Source organism: Aythya ferina, assembly GCF_964211825.1.
Source record: "Aythya ferina genome assembly, chromosome: 2".
Taxonomy (NCBI): Eukaryota; Metazoa; Chordata; class Aves; order Anseriformes; family Anatidae; genus Aythya; species Aythya ferina.
In genome coordinates, this window is record NC_140297.1 from 105,967,688 (window position 1) to 105,986,385 (window position 18,698).

Sequence of the window (18,698 nt, forward strand, 5' to 3'; positions counted from 1 at the left end):
GAAATAATTAGAAACGACAAACTTGGAATACCTGTTGTCCAGGTAGGATAATATCTCAAACAATGTACTCCTGGTTTCCATTCTCTCCGAAGTGCTGGCTGCTCTTCATTCATAGAAATAAGCAGCAGAGCAGCGTGGTTATGGTTTTTGATTGACAGCTCACTTAGTTCTTCATCTGAGCTTTTTAGCTACTCATGCAATGGAAAAGTAATGGATTTGACTCCTAGAGAGTGAATAGTTCAATGATTTACTTTGTACAGGGGTTATTCTCCGTCACAAAATTTACATGTTTAACTTCAGACTTGTGAGCTCTGTTGGACCACACCTAGAGAAGGTTGCATCCAGTTGTCCCGTAAGTTCTGCAGTGGTCTCTTAGGGCAACCATGCGGTGTGAACCCGAGGTCTGCAAATATCTCTGAGCTGGCTCCGTAGCTAAATTCTGCTGGTTTCTGGAAACACAACAGCTGTTGTAATTAAATACGCTATTCAAAATTTCTTACAGTCTTCCTACCTCAAACACTTGGAAGGAGCACGTTGGGTATGTTAAAGTGAATGTATTGTTCTGGGAGCTGAGCTGGTTGGGGTCCCTTTGCAGACTGTTGTGTTGAGGCATGCACACTGGAAAAGCATACATCACAGTATCCTTGCATACAGAGCATCCGTGCCCTTGGGCTAAGCACAAAGTACAGATCACCTGGTGGGAATTTATAAGTGCCCCTGTCCTGTGGTGCACGGTGTCCATTGAGGTGACCCTGCCGGCTTTGCTGTTCTGACTTGCTGCTACTAAAGGCTGCTTTTTCAGTGAGTGGGGGTTTTCCTGCCTGCAGTTTGAGTAACTAAAGAAATCCATGAGAGAGAGGCTCAGCCGCGTGCTGGATTTTAGAGCAGGTCACTTGTTCGATCAGTAAATCTTGACATCTTAAACGATGTGAATCTCCTCAGTTAAAAGCATTCACATTAGAGCTAAACAGCATTCACGATCAGCCCTTCAACTCCGTTCCTTTGGGAGGCTCCTGTGATGGTCTGTATCTTCCTAGTATCTGGTGGCCGAAGACAGAGGTTTGGAGTGAAAGGATTTGTTAATTTTGGAGGCATGCTGTGTTAGATAGCTGAAGGATGTTAGTCGAAGCCTTTCATTCATCGTGCAGGACTTGCTCTTGGCTGTTGTGATGAAACAGATAATGAATAAGAGTTCTTTTAAATACAGAAGAAAGGAGAGAAATGCACCAAGATTAGGAATTAGGGAACAGTGCAGGGGAGATCAGATTCACTTCTGTTTATCTGAGTCACTTGTATGAGGACCTCCCATTCCTTTGAAGACCAGAGAAATCCGAGTGCTGGTTCCTTACTAATGTGAGACACAAAGTTGGTTTAATGTGTCTCCTGTAGTTAACAAATCCTTAGAAGGCCTTGAGTACAATCAGCAGTTACTGGTGGAATAGTGACAGGTTACAGTGGATTCATGCACCTCCCTTTTGATCCTAACATTACATGCAGTGCTTAAATACACTGAATTCCAATCACATACCATTTATTCCAGTTTATGAAAAAGTGGAGCTTAGAAAGTTATGCAGTGCTGTGTAGAGTCAACATTTAGCTCGGGACTTCTTCCAGGACTGTGAGTTATTTAACATTGTAAAATTCCTTTGATAGCTTGAGATTTCTGTGTGCTAAGAAGCAGTAAGAGAAGAAAAAAACAATTTCTGAGGAATTCTGGTTCTTTTTCTCTTTCCACACAGGAGGAATCAGTGCATAAATCAACAAGTAGCAGCAGCATCTCCCCCTCACAAGCGGAAGACCCCTCTCAGGAAGGCACCAGCAGCAGAAAGAGTAAGTTTTGATTAGGGAGCTCAGCGACTGCTTTTACACACTTTGTTGCCTTCTGTTACGTGAACTTTGCTTGAAGTTTTTATTGGAGGCTTAAATTGAACATTAATGGAATAAATCTGTAAAGATGAACCCTAGAACGAGCTGAATCGATCAAATGTGATTACCGAGTGCAAGGCATTCGCCTGTACCATAGTACTGTACTGTACTGAAGATGATCTGATTGTGTATGTGTAACTTGAGCCACCAGTAGTAGAAATCCCAGTAAATCAATGTTTGTTTCAAGTACTGAGCAATGTTATCCAGCAGTCTGTCTTCAGAGAACTGATTTTTTTTATACTGGTTGAATCTTCAGCGCCTCCAAAGTTCTTGCCCATATCATCTACGCCACAGCCAGAGAGACGGCAGCCGCCTCAGAGACGACACTCCATCGAAAAGGAAACGCCAACCAATGTGAGACAGTTTCTACCACCTTCAAAACAGAGCTCCAGATCACTTGTAAGTGGAGTGGGTGGTAGGAGAGAGAAAAAGAGGCATTCTAAGAGTATAATGAAAATTAAAACTTGGCTTCAGTGTGATTAGAACTTGACTCAAAGAAAACTCCTGAATTCAGAAACTACTTTGGCTACTAAAGACGTTTTGAAATCAAGATTTGAACTTTCTCTCTCTCTATCATTTTGATCCAAAATCCCGGGTATAGGTGCCTCAAAAAATGTGTGCACTTTGATTAGGACTCTGGGTAATGCCATGTGCCTTGCTTTTATTTCAAAATATTACCAACACAGGCAAACTTCACCTTACTGATTTTCAATCTGAATAGAGATGACTCCAAAGCTCTGGATTATTTTTTTTTAATGTTATTTTTTTCTTTTTTTCTTTTTTTTTTTTAATCTGTTGATAGTATTTTAGTTAATGGCTGAATGAATGGAATGGTTTCTTTTCTTCCCGTCCTAAGAACTTGTGTGGTTAATGTTTATACATGTGAAAGTCCTTTCAGTAATCCAAATCAAGGTTTCTCTGTGTTGCTTTGTTAAAGTCACTGAGGCAAAAAAACTGTGTTACTACTTGAAAAGAAAGTACAGTGCATTTGATCAATTAGCTTTAATTGAGAGCTGTTTTCCAACAGAGTATAAGCAGCAAAGGGTATGAAATCCTGGTTCTTTTATGCCGACATACTGATTAGTGCTTTGTAATTTCATGCAGGATATGTTCTTCGTCTCTTTTCCTACCAGCAGGGTTTTGAAGTATGCCCCATGAGGTGCTGGTGAATAGAGAAATCAATAAACACATCCTGGTTTTGAAAGGAAGGGAATATTCACTCACCCTGTCTTCTAGAGCAGTTGTATTAGTGGGTTTTGAAGAGTGTTCTTGTTGGCCTGAGCAATGGTAGCTGGGATCTGAACTTATTAGTTGAAGAAATTAAACTGTAACAAGAAAATAATCTCCAAATATTCCCACCACATGCTTCCTCCTCTTCATTTCAGAAGGTCTGCTGGATTTTCTTTATTATATCCTTCCACAAGAATGTAGTTTCTTGTTCAAGGTGAAGTTCAAGTGGTAGCGTATTGATAAACACTAAACACAAGTAGACTTCTGCTGAAATGAACTCGGAGTGTAGCATGCTGCACCAGAACCAAGTTGGAAGGTTCCTCCACCACATGTTTGAAGATGCTGTTGTACAAAGTAGCTTGCTCTGTCCTTGCCTGCTGCACTCACTATATGGGGAAGCACAGGGCTTATTTTCTGGCAGGTCCAAAGTCATTCACATATATACAGTTTTAAGGCAGGAGGGAAGAAAGCATCTTCTATTACTATAGTGAGGTATCTGCTCCATCACATTTTTAAGGTATCTAAATATGGTACATCGTAATACTGATCTCATCTCATGTATTTGGGGGGATCATGCAACTTAAAAATCTAATTTGTGAGGCTGTTAGTTTAAATAGGTGAAACAAGTTCTTAATAGAAGCTTTTTGGCCACGTATGTATTTTCTTGTATATATCTATTTCTAGGCATATGGTTACTGACATATGCCTAGAAAGATAATATCTGAAATAAAACCACTAAAGAACATTTAATTCAATTGTTCCACTCCTGCTTAAAAATATTAAAGGAAGAGGGAGGAAAAGACTTTAGATAAGTCAGGCAAATGTGGGAACAGATGGGAAGGATTTTTACTAGTTTCTTTTCTGCTTGATTTTTTTTTGATCTCTGAAGAACTGTCACCTAGCTGGGTTTTGGCTACGAAGCGAGAAAGAAGGGAAAGCAGTACAGAAATGACGCTCCTTTAATAAGAACCTATTTTTATTTGATGCCTGGAGAGTGAATTCTTTAACTTGGCAATAGTGCCCTCTAGGGTGTGACAGACAACTCCCACAAGACTTTTGTTTTTAGTTTTGGTAGATGGTTTCTGATATGGTGGCACTGTCCCAGTTACACGCGTTGGCTTGCTGCAGAGTTTTTCCTTCCCCGGAGGATGCCCGCTCCGTTCAGTGGCTGCGCCAAGTGCTGCCTACGTAACGTTGCAGTTCCTTCCCTGAACGCCTCACAGTGCCTGCAGAACATTACTTACTTTTTATTTGACTTCACACTTCTTCGTCCCTTCCTCCAGGACTGATGGAGTTTCATTTCTTATCAGCTGCTCCTGTGACTGCAGTTCCTCTTCAAGGTGAAAGAGGCCTCGCCAATAAATAGCTCTCAATACCAGTGAAAACAGGCAGGAGTTTCCTACTGTCTCTTAGCAGGATTAGCAAGAAACTGGTCTGTCTTGCATACTAACTATGGTTTTGTGAACTGGCATCTCATCAGACAGAAGGAGTTAGAGCTAAGTAGGTGGGGAAGGGAAACAAATTTGGAAAAACGCCAAATATCATCCTTCTGATATGTCACCCTACCAGTGCTACGTGGAAAGGCAGGGCAGCTCAGTGAGTTTTGGGGGGATCGCCCTGGTGGTGTGCTTGCTGCAGCGAGCTGACTTGGTGCTTAATCAGTGAGATGAAGCCAGTGTCCTGAGATGTACATATGAATGTCTTTGTAGTTTGTTTGCTTTTTTTTTTTTTTAATCATCATCGTCGTTATTATTTTTCATGACCCAGAGGACCAAAGTTAATGATTTCATTTATACACAGCATTCGCTTCTCTGCTTCCTATCTATTGTTCAGGTTCCTAGGATAACGAGTTTATTTCCAAGGATGACTTTCAGACCACTTTTTTCAACTATGCAAACAGCTTCTCTGCTCAGCTCTCATCCCGTTGAAGCAGCCATGTGTGGGGTGGCAGGGGCTATGTACTATCTCTGTGAGAGAGCTTTTGCCAGCAGGTGGAAACCCGCAAAGGTTTGCCTCTTTTTGCTGGCTTTGGAAATCACCTTCACCAGCATGTTCCCTCTTAGGGGAGCACTTCCTAAGCTGTGGCAAGAATTAAAGCTTAGGCTGGGACATTGCACCTGATTGACGTTGATTTCAATGTGTGTAGGATATTTGTGTGTCTTCAATCACCTCACGGGGAAAAAGAAATCAGTTCTGAAAGGACAGCAAACTAAAAATGCAACATCACAAGATTATCAATGGGACAGACCTTAAATGTTACAGCACATGAAGATCCTGCAGCAAAAGCCCAGCAAAACTATTGTAATCCTTGGACTGTCGAAAAGAATAAGCTCTTGTGTTTCTAACAAGTTATACTATGTAGAATGGAAGGGCATTTGCAATCTGTTTTACTTGAAAACCTACATACGGTTTTGGTCCTCAGCACACTTATGTATCAGAACTTGCAGCATAACTAATAGCTGTGTACCAGGGAAGGCAAACTGACTAACAAGAAAAACTGATTCATCTACCCCTATGTAGAATCAAACGTGAAAAATTTCAATTTATCCTTCTTTTTCTTCTTGTCCCAACCAATAAGTCAGAATGGGAAACCTTCTGCAGGAGAGTTTATACTTGAGATATCCAGCTGAGCTTCTTAGAAACATTTAGTCTGTAACATCAGTGAGAGTTTAGAGTGTGTGATTAACCATTAATTGCAGAATTTAGAGGCCAATCCGGCACATGTTCATATTGCAATTTATTAGTGCAGCCCATTTGATTGCCTAGTGACACATTTTAATGAGAAATTTTACAAGGAATATATTAGTTTTAAAAAAAAAAAAAAAGTCATAAGGACCTATTAGGTGTGTGCATGCTGAGAATGACCTACAAAGCACTTTATTTCACATAATGAGTATATAATTCTTACAACTTGTTTTTCCTGAGTAAAAAACAAAAAAAAAAAAGTTAGTTACACATATACACATTAAGCTATTGTGGTGTATATAATGACTGCACAGTCCAAGTGTAAAGCCAATTCTCATGAAGATCCTGGAAACTCCAAGTTCCAATTAGTGTTTTAAGTAATTTTTTTCCTTTGAAAATAAGAATACTGATCACCTTTAATATTAAAACAAGTACTGAGTACAATTCAAGCCACAGTTTGTCTTTAGTATGTTCTGTTGTCTGTAAGTGTTGCAGAGAACTAAAGTTCTCTGGTTTGGAGCTGCCTAACTTGGGTGTAGATTATTGTTGAAGTTTGAGCAATAACTCCAAAGCATCGTTGTTTAATGAAGTTTAGTCAGTGCTTAGTGTAATTTTAATTAATTTCAGTGCCTTAGAGCTAGCGTTGAAACAAAAGATTTTCTTGTGTACTTATTTCTATTCCGAAAAGGGGAAAAAAAAAATCAAGCAGTTTTCTGAAATCAGCGTAATATTTATCTTTCATTTAATGTTGCATTAACATTTTGTTGTCCTTGTGTAACCTCTGGAATTAAAACATTAGCATTTAAACTTGTGAACATTTTTCTATGTTTCCCCTGTTGCCTGCTAGCTATTTCTATTTGCCGAAGCAGTGATCATTTTTGATTGGTACCACAGCAGAGCCACCCTATTCCCCTAGTAGCTGCTCTACACCTATAGTAGATCTACAGCCTGTCTTCAAAGGAGCAATACTCACTGACATCATCGTCCTATAAATTAAAGGAGTGGGCGCTCATGAGGGGGAAGGAAGTGCCTTCAAGTAAGAAACCTATTTCTAAAGGACTTAAAGCTCTGATTGATCGGAAGCATTCAGTCCGCCTCATTCACTACAGACAGTTTCCCAGTCTCCCACGATGCAGAACTGAGGTCTTTGGCTGGCATTGTGCGCACCCTGCTTTCCCACCCACTTCCTCTCCCGTCTCGCCCCGGCCGGCGGCCGTGCTTTTCTCTGTAGCGAGGCAGTTGCTATGGGAAGGACCCCGAGTTGAAATGCTGATAGCTGGGAAGTTCCTCCTAATGAGCACAAGTCATTTTGTTTGGCTGGGCTGTGTTACACCTCCGAGCAAATTGCGGTTGCTTGTGACATAGTTTGTTCTTTCCGGAAAACGAGCGATTATACGCCCCAAAGATTGAGCTGGCAAATCTAACAAAGTTAACTCAATTCTAGTTTTTTGTGGGGTACCTTAAACAGAGTGAAGTTTCTTTGTGTTCCCTTTCTAGATAGGTAAGACAACAGTTTTTAAAAATGTGGTGGTTCCTAAATGCTAATGTTTGCCAGGTCTGCAACGTAGAAAAATTTTCCTTTTAATCTAACGGAAAGACAGAACAGCGCTCTGAATACAAGCAAATCGAGCATTGCACAATTAATCTGAATCACGGCTTCAATTTATAAATTAGATCTCCAGACTGTCAGCCGTGTCTTTGTACTTGCAGGAGAAATTTCCTTCCTTTATTCAGAAGGCATTAGATGTCATTGTCATTGCCACACAGTAGCCCCTCTGGGCGGACTGAAAAGGTTTCACCAAGCATAAAGCGATGGGAATTCCCACAGAGGTTTCTGTCTTTCTGTTGGAACTGTATAATCAACTACAGGGCTGGATTACAAATTGGGTTGGTGCTTTTTATTCTCTGGTACCAAATTCAGGCGCTCTCTACTCAATATTCTCCAGCACGCTGTAATACTGAATATGCAGAAATTTTGCAGATGGGTCATTTGTGGTTGTTGGGGTTTTATTCTCTATTCGATCCTCTTCCATTAGTAATTCAACACGGGGTAACCAATTCTCATGCTTTATGTTTGAAGATCATTCTTTCCATAAAGCCTAACTTGCTGTTGTTACTTTCTAGGGGTAGAGAGGAGAGCCTTTCTGCCTGAACTGCCTCGACTTTTTGTAGGCCTGCTCATGTGAGCGCCGAAATGTGGTACCACTGAATAAAAAATTCTGCTAGAAGGGGCAACTAACAACTTTCCTTGGCCACTCTGGGCACCACAAAGTCTCAGGGAAATTGTGCGTCTTCAACAATCCTTAAAATGAATATCATGTGCCAAATTACCTTTTCCTTTTCAAATTATAAACCTGAACACTGATTTGTTAAAATAATCTTCATAAGAAAAGACAAATGGTCAAGTGGCTCAAGGAGGAAAAACAAAGGAAACTGTAATTGTTGTGAGGGCTGAGCATCAGACCATGTAGATCACACCTGAGGAGTCTCAAACAGTTTGAAACTCGTGTGATGCCCACGAATGAGCCAGTGCCATTCCAGTTTAAAGGGAGAAACCCTCTGTTTCTGGAGCTACTAACCAGGTGGTTGGTTGTCTAGGTTGAAATTTGGAAGAAGCAACTTGGCTTTGAGTTCATATGTGTTTTTTGGCTTCCAGGAGGAGTTCTGTTACCCGGTGGAATGTCTGGCTCTGACGGTGGAGGAAGTCATGCACATCCGTCAGGTGCTGGTGAAGGCAGAGCTGGAAAAGTACCAGCAGTATAAAGATGTCTACACTGCTCTCAAAAAAGGAAAGGTATGGCTGAGTCCACAGAGGTGCCCAAGCTTTTGGAGGGAGGTTGGTCACACAAGCCTCCCCTGTGCACGTTCCAGCCGATAGAAAGCTGGGTGCTGGCGTCAAGGCTTGCCATTGCTTCCTTCCCTGGACTGGAGAAAAGTTGCTATCCACTGATGAATAGTGTATAACAGATGGGTCAGCTTCCTTGAGTTATATACAGAAACTTCAAAACTTTTATCAGAAATACCTAATTTGTTTATATCTTCTATAAAAATGCAGCAGGTTTTGCAATGATCAGAGCACATCTGTAACTGTATGTTTAAACTTCACTAAGGTGTCTTCTGCCTCCATGTCTTCTGCAGTATTACTTTAAAGCACACTAAAGAACTGCAAGTATGTGAAAGCCAAAACAATCCTAAATATAAGTCCCAAATGTGATTTCTTCCCAACTTTGCTGCAAAGCAGTTTCAGTAAAATTCTTGTAAATTGGCCAGTGTCTCTCTCCTTGTACCTGGTTGTTAATACTTCAGTAATGGAGTTCCCTTTTAAATATAGTCTCCTACAGCTTCCAGTCTGGCATATAGTGATTTCTGTCTCTTAACTGTTGTTTTTGTGGTGGTGGCTTTGGTTGGTTGGTTTGTTTTGTTTTCCACAAAAAAAAAAAAAAGGATCCAGTCTTTCGATTCCAGTATGTCGTTATCTGTTTGACAGAAGACCATTTTCTCTGTTCAAAGCCTTTTTTTTCTATAAATGTTATTGGGATCCCTGCCTCCTTTGAATAAGCTAAACATATGGGACTATAAAACCAGTTTTCCTCAAGTATGATAGCTATAATAGCTCATTCCTGGACTTTCTCTAGTTTTCAGTAACATAAGATTGGAAGAAAATCATCAGATCTTACCACAGGCAACTACCTAATATTCCAGAACTTGACTTGGATGGTTAGGAATAATTTACAGCCCAAATTTATTTATGGCTGAATTTGTCCCCATTTTTTTCCTCTGTTCTTCAGTTGTAATAGTTACTGTTGTTACTTTTACTTTCCTGTTCTGTTTTGATTTGGTTTTGTTCTTTTATATAGCACTGATATGAACAACGCTGAGGGAGGAGGAAAATAAGTTAATAATTAACTGCCAGGTATTTAATTTAGGTAGGAAATTAAAAGAATATTTCTAAATACATGAAGATACAATTCTGGACTCAGCCCTGCAGGCCCCACATTGGGCGCCAGAAAGGACTGCTGTGGTTTAGCCTGGCGGGCAGCTCAGCACCATGCAGCCTCTCGTTCACTCTCCCCTGGTGGGACGGGGGGGAGAATTGGAAAGGTAAAAGTGTGGGAACTCATGGGCTGAGATTAAGGCAGTTCAGGTAAAGCAAAAGCTGTACACACAAGCAAAGCAAGACCAGGAATTCATTTGCTACTTCCCATCAGCAGGCAGGTGTTCAGCCACTCCCAGGAAAGCAGGGCTCATCACACCTAATGGCTTCTTGCCATTAGGGAAGACAAACACCATCACTCCCAGTGTCCGCCCTTCCTCCTCCTTTCCCCCAGCTGTTATTTGTGAGCATGACCCCACACGGTGTGGGACAGCCCCTGGCTGTGGGACAGCTGTCCTGGCTGTGTCCCCTCCTGCTCCTGGTGCACCCCCAGCCTGGTTGCAGGCAGGGCAGCACAAGGAGCAGAAAGGTCCTTGGCTCTGTGCAAGCCCTGCTCTGCAGCAACTGAAACATCCCTGTGCTATCACGACTGTTTTCACCAAAAATACAAAAGACAGCATTGTGTGAGCCTCTGTAGGGAAAAAAAAAAAAAAAAGGCTCTCTCCCAGCCAAAACCATGACACTTTTCAATATCATCTTGGAAATACGGACCACAGAATTGGATGTAGTATTGCAGCTCCGGTCTCACTAATGGCAGCTGTTGGATAAGATCATCGTTGTGTGGGATTTTGTCTAACATTGCGAACTCTCTGTTCTTCTTCTAGCTCTGCTTTTGCTGTCGAACAAGAAGGTTTTCTTTCTTTACCTGGTCTTACACTTGTCAGTTCTGTAAAAGGTAAATATTTAATATCTGTTAATAAATAAGTACCATTTCAGAGTGAAAAATATGGGTTTGTATCTTAGATACCCCCAAATGTTTCTGCTGCACACTGCTGATTGCTTTCATTTCTATAACAGTGAAAGTTTAAAAACAAACCAGCAAAAAAAGTATACTAAAACAGATCTTTCCTAAGTGTCAGTCTTGCTTCTTTGGACTGAAACTCTTGGCCAGAAGTGAAAGAAACGGGAATTTTTGAACAGTAAGACAGTAAGTCTGAAGATCTATGGAATCACTGATTTATTGCATCAGTTACCAAAGGATGTTTCTTTAGAGGAAAAACAGTTCCTTTTCTTCTTTGTTGTTTTTTTTTGTTTGTTTGTTTTGGTTTTGAGATGTAGTTCTATAGAAGCTTTAAAAATGAAAATGTTTGTTTAAGGGGTTGGGATATTTATTCATTTTTCTTTATTTAAATAAAGTTTTGCCCAATTAAATGATTCATGCTTTTGTTTTCCTATGCAGGCCCGTATGCTCACAGTGCTGCAAAAAAGTAAGTACACAAATTCATGGGTTGCCCAGTTCTGAAAAGCTGTGATCTTTGGTAATAATGCTGCATGTTCCTCCTGCTGTTCTCAACAGATGCGATTGCCATCAAAGCCATACTCTACTCTCCCCATTTTCTCACTGGGACCTTCTACCTTGCAAAGAGGAGAAAGCTTTATGAGGCCAGAGAAACCCTCCACCAGTCACCACCGATCACTGCGGAGCATGCCCAGGTGAGGATCAACCCTAACTCATATGTGTGTATTGAAAGAGCCTACCAAGTCTTTCATCTTGAGTTATGAATCACTAAGACACTTTCTGCTTGTCTCATAGTTTTAAATGTTTCTAATGCTTTTAAGTAACCTTTCTGAAGCCTTCTGAAATCCTTGTTTCTCTATTTACTTCTTTGACTACCAGAAACAACAATATTAACAGTGTGTTTTAAAACCTTTTCACACTACAGGTGACAAACAACATGACACGGGGACAACTGTTGTTTCTGTAGTACCTCTGGGACGTTGTAGCTTAGAAGAGGAGGCTCAGGGTGGGATCTCATCAATGTCTATAAATATCCAAAGGGAGGGTGCAATGAAGATGGAGCCAGGCTCTTTGCAGTGGTGCCCAGCACCAGGACAGGAGGCAGGGGGAACAGGCTCTGAGCCCCAGGCTGCCCTTGTGTGCTGTGTGGGTGGCTGAGCACTGGCACAGGCTGCCCAGAGAGGCCGTGGGGTCTCCTCATGGAGGCCTTCGGAAGCCGCCTGGCTGTGGTGCTGGGCACCCTGCTCTGGGTGGCCCTGCTGGGGCCGGGGGCTGGGGCAAGTGGCTGGGGCAGGGCCCTTCCACTCAAGCATTTTGTTCTTTAAAAGGTAAACTTTACACATACCTTCAGTTAGTGACCCTACAATCTTGCTGAACCAGGCCAAAGCCATCCTCTGTAGTGTTTGCTTTCCTGGTGTCATTTTTGGGATAGGAAAAAGGATAACTGGAGTCCAGACCATTCTGTCTTGGCTGTTTCCTGAAGGCATCCCTGGGTGCCCACTGCCATGCTGCTAAATAGTGAGATGAGTCCTGCTCTTTTGCCTTTCAGGTTGGCCTCAAGGTCCAAATCCGTGGATAAGTCCAATGAAGAGCTGCAGTTTCCCAAAGAATTAATGGAGGACTGGAGCACGATGGAGGTGTGCGTGGACTGCAAGAAGTTTATTTCAGAAATCATCAATTCAAGCCGGCGCAGCCTCTCTCTGGCCAACAAGCGAGCCAGGTTAAAAAGGAAAACGCAGTCCTTCTACATGTCCTCGCCAGGAACCTCTGAATACTGCCCCTCTGAAAGGACTATCAATGAGATCTGAGCCTTGTGCCTTTTGCTTTGCTTTTGTCTTCATGAGGTCATCGTCCATAAGAAAGGTCACGAAAACTGGATTCTCACTCCGTTGCTTCGTTTCACTTGACAGGCCTGAATTTGCATTAGATCACAGGATTTCCTACTCCAATGCTTTCCAGAGACACAGAAGGCTGTTTTTATCTGTACAGAATGGGATGCAATGGGTCAGCACTGGAAGAAAATCAATAGTTTGAAATTGTTGCCTCTTTTGTACGTGTGCATTGAAACTAGAAAGCTTTTTCTTGCTTTCAGTCCTTTTTTTTTTAACCACTCTTTGAATCATTTTTCAGGAGATGAGCTAAAACATGTTTGATGGAGAACCAAACCTAACAAAGTGTCAGTGTTAGCACGGTAGCAAACAGTAAGTCATATTGGCATTACCAGGCTAGTAATGCTCACATCCTAGATTGAAAAACAAGGAGTCAACTCGCACACCAGGCACCTAGCATGAGCAATTGTGGTTCAAATTGTCTTTCTTTGAACCATTTCTGTTGCTCTGAGATCAGGGCCCAGCCCAGGACCTCACAGTCTGTGTACTGGGGCAAAATAACGTGACAGCTGTCTGCCTGTGCGGCCGGCTGTTCCCCTGAGCTGCTCTACTTCTTAAGCCTTAGTGTTCTTCTGAGCGTCTCCTGAGCAGGTTTTAGTGGTTCACGTTCTGTCTCGAATGTACGATGATGAATACTAGTAAATTTTAGTAGCAGACAGTTGTACAGCGTGTGGGGAGGAAATAAGGGAGGCTTCTCAACTGGAAACCTGTCAAGTTGTTCTCGTGGTTCCTCAGAGGAGAGGGTGGGTGAAGGTGTACATTTGTATTATAGTGGAGCACGCAAATACTGCTATCGTTATGTCTGACAGCATATCCACTGGTATCCCCATTTTTTCTGGGGTTTATAACTTGGCTGTAAAAATTAGGATTCTGCTGAAATTTGGGACGGCGCTGTCTCAGATTGGGAGCAGTCGCTCTGTTCCCCCCCCATCCCTTTTTTTCTTTCTTTTTCCCTTTTTAATTTACTCACAGAAGAATGCTAGACTAGTTGGTTAGAAGTCCCAACGGTGGTACACTGCTAACTGACATCACATGCTTTTTTTGCACTTTTTTTTTAATTTTCAAAGTACTTTTTTTTTTTAAATGCAGGCGTAGACGGAGTTTAGTCTATGATTTGGGGCCGGATCGTTTTGGTATTTAAAAACAAGCTAATATAGCCAAGTTATTAATACTTGAAAATCAACTACTGTAACTTTTTTCATAAATTTTTTAATACCCTGAGGCGTATTTAATATCTATATAGCAGTGTATTATAGAGTGACATAGCAGAAAAAAAAAAAGTTTCAGATCTATTTATTAACATTTCTATACTAAGGATTAATGAGAGATACCTCAGAACTGCTCCAAAGTAGCTGGGACCGGATTTAACCCGATGTGATTTGGATGGTGCATTCACCAAAACAAATCCTCCTGGTGCGTTTGGGAGCCCGGGGGGAGGCAGACGGCCCCGTCAGCCCTGGCGTGGCGCCGTGCGCTGCTGCTGCCCTGGGGAGGATGATTCCCCTTTCCCCATCCTCTTTCCCATCCCCTTCCCTTTCCCTTTCCCTTTCCCCAAATGTCTATTCGCATGTAACATTGCAGCCTTCGGAGCAGCCACTCGTGTATATCCACGGTGATTCGAAAAGCACAGGCGAAAGTCTCCTTAAGCCTTCCCACAGATTCGTCCCTCCTTCTTTTTCTCTGAATGGAAAACGAGGATTGTGCGTACGCAGAGCTGATTGAAATAACGTTTTAGCATCTTTCTGACCCAATCTGAACGGGAAAGGCCAGGGCCAGCTCACCCTCTTCAGCTGCCCCGTGTAAGGTCGGGTGTCAGGGCCTTTCTGGGGTGCCTCTGGAAGCGCTTGGCGTGGGAGGGTAAGGACGTAGGATTGCAGGGACAGCTTGAAAGGGCCCTGATGCTGCTGGAAGGGCCGCCTGATCTCAGCCCCATCAGCACTTTCTCTCATTTCTGTGCCAAAACCAGGCCTCGGGTTTGCTGCAGCGTGCACCGGGAGAGCTAGGCCGACAGAAACGCGTGACGTCTCCCTCCGAGCTCCCCCATCCTTTTCTTTGGCATCTTCAAGCCTCTTAGCCCGGCAGCTTATCTTCCCCTTCGAGAAGGGTTTCGGGCATCGCAGAGCTGGCAGCAAGGACCAAGAAATCCCGAGCAATCCCCCGGGACGTGCCAAGGCCCCTCCGCTTCAGCAGCGCTATGGGGCAGCGGCTGAGCCTCCGGGCAACTGCGCAGGGGTAGCATGGAGGGGGAGCTCACCTCGCATGCTTTCTGCCTCTCTGCAGAGAGCGAGGGCTGCTCTGAGCTTTCCATCTCGCTGCTGTTTTCAGCTTTCCACCTCGCTGCTTGTGCTGGCATCCCCGGTCCCCTCCCGTCGCCCGCCTGCACGTCCCGGCCCTGCTCTGAGCTTCGAAAGCGGGAGCCTGTAAATAGGTGTAATATATTTATTAACGTGTAGGGAGTCTCCATCAATCATGCAGTGGGAACCGAGCTTCCCGTGGTGTTTTAAAAAGAAAACGAGTCCTATTTATATGTGTGTTGGCTGTTACCTTTATTAGAGTTACTGCTTTTGGCCCCTCCAGGCAGTTTGCGCCCCATAGGCATTTTAGAGTGAATTATTGCCCTAAGGAAGGTGGGACCAGCACAGCGAGCTTCTGGGAATTTTTACCATCTCGTTACTTTTCTAGCTTCGTTAATATGCCCACAGCCTGTTCAGATGGATCGTGGGAGACCCAAGGAGTTAAAAACGCCGCCGGCAGCGTCGGTCTTGTTTCATCTCTGACCCCTGTTGTGGAGGATTCAACCCCAGCTGAGCCTCGCTGCTGCGACGGAGGGAGCAAGCAGAGCCTTGCTGCAGCTCTCACACCTACAGGACCTGAAGCTGCAAATGTTCATGGTGACATTATTGCTTATGGGGTTTGTTGGCTGTTTGTTGTTTTTTTGTTTTTTTTTTTCCTCCCTTTTCCCGTTATTTCTGTTATACTGGGAGGGGTGTTACTGGGCGAAAATAAAATGCCTTTCCATTACAGCCTTTGTCTGTGTTAATTATTCATGTGGAAGCAAATGTAAAATGTCTATCAGCTCGCCTTTTTGTGTGTGTGTGTTTTTTTTTTTTCTTCATGCTTTTATGGGTTTGTAAAGCTCGGTCAGCTGGTTCTTCTGGCACAGGTTTGTTAATGAAAATGATTGAACAGCAGCCGAGCACTGGCTGGGCTGCAGGAAGGGAAGGAAGCACTCGTAAAATAGCAATAAAATAAAACTGTTCATGTCACCCAGCGGCGCACTGAGCGTGCAGCCATCATTTCCAGCTCGGTGCTGTAACCCAGGTGTGGTTACTTCAAGCACTGACAGGGTCAGCTGAGGAGCAGCTACCTTCCCTGCACACAGGTGTTCAGGCATCACCAGCCCTCAGCTTTGAGAGAGAAACGCTGGCAATCACTTGGAGAGGGTTTTTTCTTGTTAGGTTGCTTGGTTTTATTTTGTTTTTTAAACCAGAAGCGGGGAGAACGTTTTTATCACAGCCACGGTGTTGTTCCCTCTTCTCTTTCAAGTGTCCCTCTGTCTCCTGGGCAAGTTCAGCATCAGCACCCACCATTAGCCACTACAGCTGTGTGCTGTAGAGTTTAAAACTAATTCAAAAGCTCCGGCTTTCCTCTCACAACTGCTGTCTCCGTGCTTTACTGCATCCATCTCCTAGGCTCAGCTGCACAGCCCTGACACCACGCAGGCACGAGGGACAGCTGCTGCAGCCTCGTGCTCGTATGGGTTCTGTTAACATTACCGAAACATTTTACAGTATTTCCGTGTTGCTAACTTGGAGCTGCTCTAGTTTATTATTTTTTTTCTCTTTTGTATCTGTGTATAGATCTTAAGGTAAATCTGGGAATGTTTATGAGCATTGAGTCCAGCTATAAAGATCTGTTTCATTGTTTCTGTCTGATTTTTTTTTTTATTACTATTTTTTGGGAACTACTTGCTGAAAATAGTAAAGGTAGGAAAACAAGCAGAGAGGGGCATTAGCTCGGTCTGATGTCATACAGAAAGACACGGCCCCTGTTTCCTGATGCATACGTGTAAGTTCGTGAGCACTGCCCTCCTGGCAGCTTGGTCCGCGCTCCCTCCTGCTGGCAGGCCTGGTGTCAGCCCAGGGCAGAGCGAGCCCTCGCTGCTCCCTCTTGGCTTGACACTGAACGATTTGCAGTAAGGATTTGGCCGGGCTGTTTTACAGCAGCACGCCCGGCTGACCTGAAGCTGAGCTCTGTACATCGCCTGCGCTCTGCATCCTGAGGCAACAGAAGCAGCACCGGGCTGTGCTGGTGGTACAGACGGGCTGCGTACAGCAGTCCCAGGGGAAGGCCTTTGGGGCAGACAGCTGTGTAATCAGAACACATTGCCTAAGCAAAGTCCTTATCTCGAGGTGCTGCTTAAGGGACAGTCATAGCTGAAAAAGACCTGTTGGATTATTAACCTGTTTGATTAAAAAAAAACAAACATCATCACCACCACCAACAAAAACACTACTGTGAGTGCAAAATACGAGCAGCCATTAGGAAAAATGCATTCCTGGTGCCTCCTACGTGGAGGTAGCATTTACATCAAGCTTTGTGTCCTCCTCGTGTCTCTCAGCCCAGAGCTGTGCCAGTGCTACATACACACTGTGGGCCGGCAGCGTTTTGGATTTTGCAGGACAGGGTGCGTGGGGCTGCTAAACTGGATTTCAGGGGGTGCTAAAACTAGAATTAAAGGACACAGGCATTAGTTGATGCAAGTTTGGCTTCCAAAGATTGGTGGGAATAGGCAATCCCATTGACGTGTGAGCATAAAGTGGCTGCGTTCTCGGGACCCAGCTTACAGGACAGCGAGAGGCCACGGCCCCGGTTTGGCTTAAACCATTTTAAGACGGGCACATTTCTATTGAAGGGGTGGTGGTTACATTACCTAATCAGAAAGCAAGACAAAGATGAAAGGAGGCGTGTATTACTTGAGCTGTGTTTCTAATAAAGTGGGTTCCCCCGACCCTTTCCCCTCCTTAAGAAAAAAGAAAAGGCCAAGCAGGAGATGCACTTTTTGGACACTAACAGTCCTAAAGCACAAACCCTTCCCCTCTGAATTTCTCTTGCTTCTATGCTGTCGCTGCACATGTACCTTCCGTGTGGCTTCAGGTACACCAGGGGCATCAGCTGTCATCACAGGGAAGGGCAGTAGAATTGTCTTCTGTTTGTTTTCATGTTATGCGGTACTAAAATGCAATTTCTTGTTCATGCATTGCTAATAAAAAGTTGTTCAAAATGGCATTTTGTTGCTCTGGCTTGATCTACTTGTGAAAATGGGATGCATTGTGTGTTACACAGCACAGCTGGGTCAGTCGCATTCAATGTTTGGCTGGTTAGAGCCCTGAGCCTTGGCTGCTGCCCATTTCAACCAGGTTAGAAACAAAAATCACGGAGGAGTCAGAACTGTTCTACCAGTGGGGCCCCAAATTAGGAACTGGTGATCTTCCTTGCAGGTGCCTTCCAATAAAAATGAGCATCATGCCTCGATCACCTTAACCGAGGACAGGCGGCGTTTCACAGCAGTGCCTTTCATTAACAAATTCAATGACCTCCCCCCGGAGCTGCAAGGAAAAGGTGAACACGTACCTGCGTAATTCCGACCTGTGGCAAGTGGTGTTGGGAGGGGTAAGAAGACACCTTATTAGCTAAGTAAGGTCTCAGGTACCAGTCACAGTTAATTTAGGTGACTCCTTCCTGCTTTACTGCTAAATGAAGCAGCCGACAGTGGAATTACCAGTTCAGACAGACTTTTGAGCAGGGTGCTGCATGGCCTACAGCTACTTCCAGGAAGCCTCTTACTTTGTCCTGGCGTTTCCCAGCACAGCCTAACTCAAATAGTTTTTCTGCAGACTCCTCTAAAAAGCAACAGTCCATACCCAGGACACTTTTATTTTTTTTTAACTGAGTACATCTTTTATTTAAGATAGCACCATAGTGTACACAGACACTTTACAGATCCCTGGCCGTCACAGCTTACAGTCTAGGAAGATGCAAGAATAGTAAAGGTGTTACCAACTGCTCCGCTCGA

At 43.6% G+C, this 18,698-nt stretch overlaps 1 protein-coding gene across 3 annotated transcripts in view; it reads left to right on the forward strand.

Annotated features, from left to right (window-relative positions):
- SPIRE1 (spire type actin nucleation factor 1) overlaps nt 1-16,546 on the forward strand; it is a 128,327-nt gene extending 111,781 nt beyond the window's left edge. For 2 of the 3 annotated variants that reach the window (XM_084511052.1, XM_084511053.1), the window contains 7 exons: nt 1,740-1,830; nt 2,183-2,325; nt 8,498-8,635; nt 10,600-10,670; nt 11,175-11,202; nt 11,292-11,428; nt 12,283-16,546. In XM_084511052.1, coding sequence (XP_084367178.1) covers nt 1,740-1,830; nt 2,183-2,325; nt 8,498-8,635; nt 10,600-10,670; nt 11,175-11,202; nt 11,292-11,428; nt 12,283-12,541 — 867 coding nt within the window. In that variant the 3' untranslated portion in view covers nt 12,542-16,546. Of the gene's footprint in view, nt 1-1,739; nt 1,831-2,182; nt 2,326-4,989; nt 5,999-8,497; nt 8,636-10,599; nt 10,671-11,174; nt 11,203-11,291; nt 11,429-12,282 lie in introns of those variants that run through there. The other variant, XM_084511054.1, reaches the window with a different exon arrangement.
- The last annotated feature ends 2,152 nt before the right edge of the window (nt 16,547-18,698 follow it).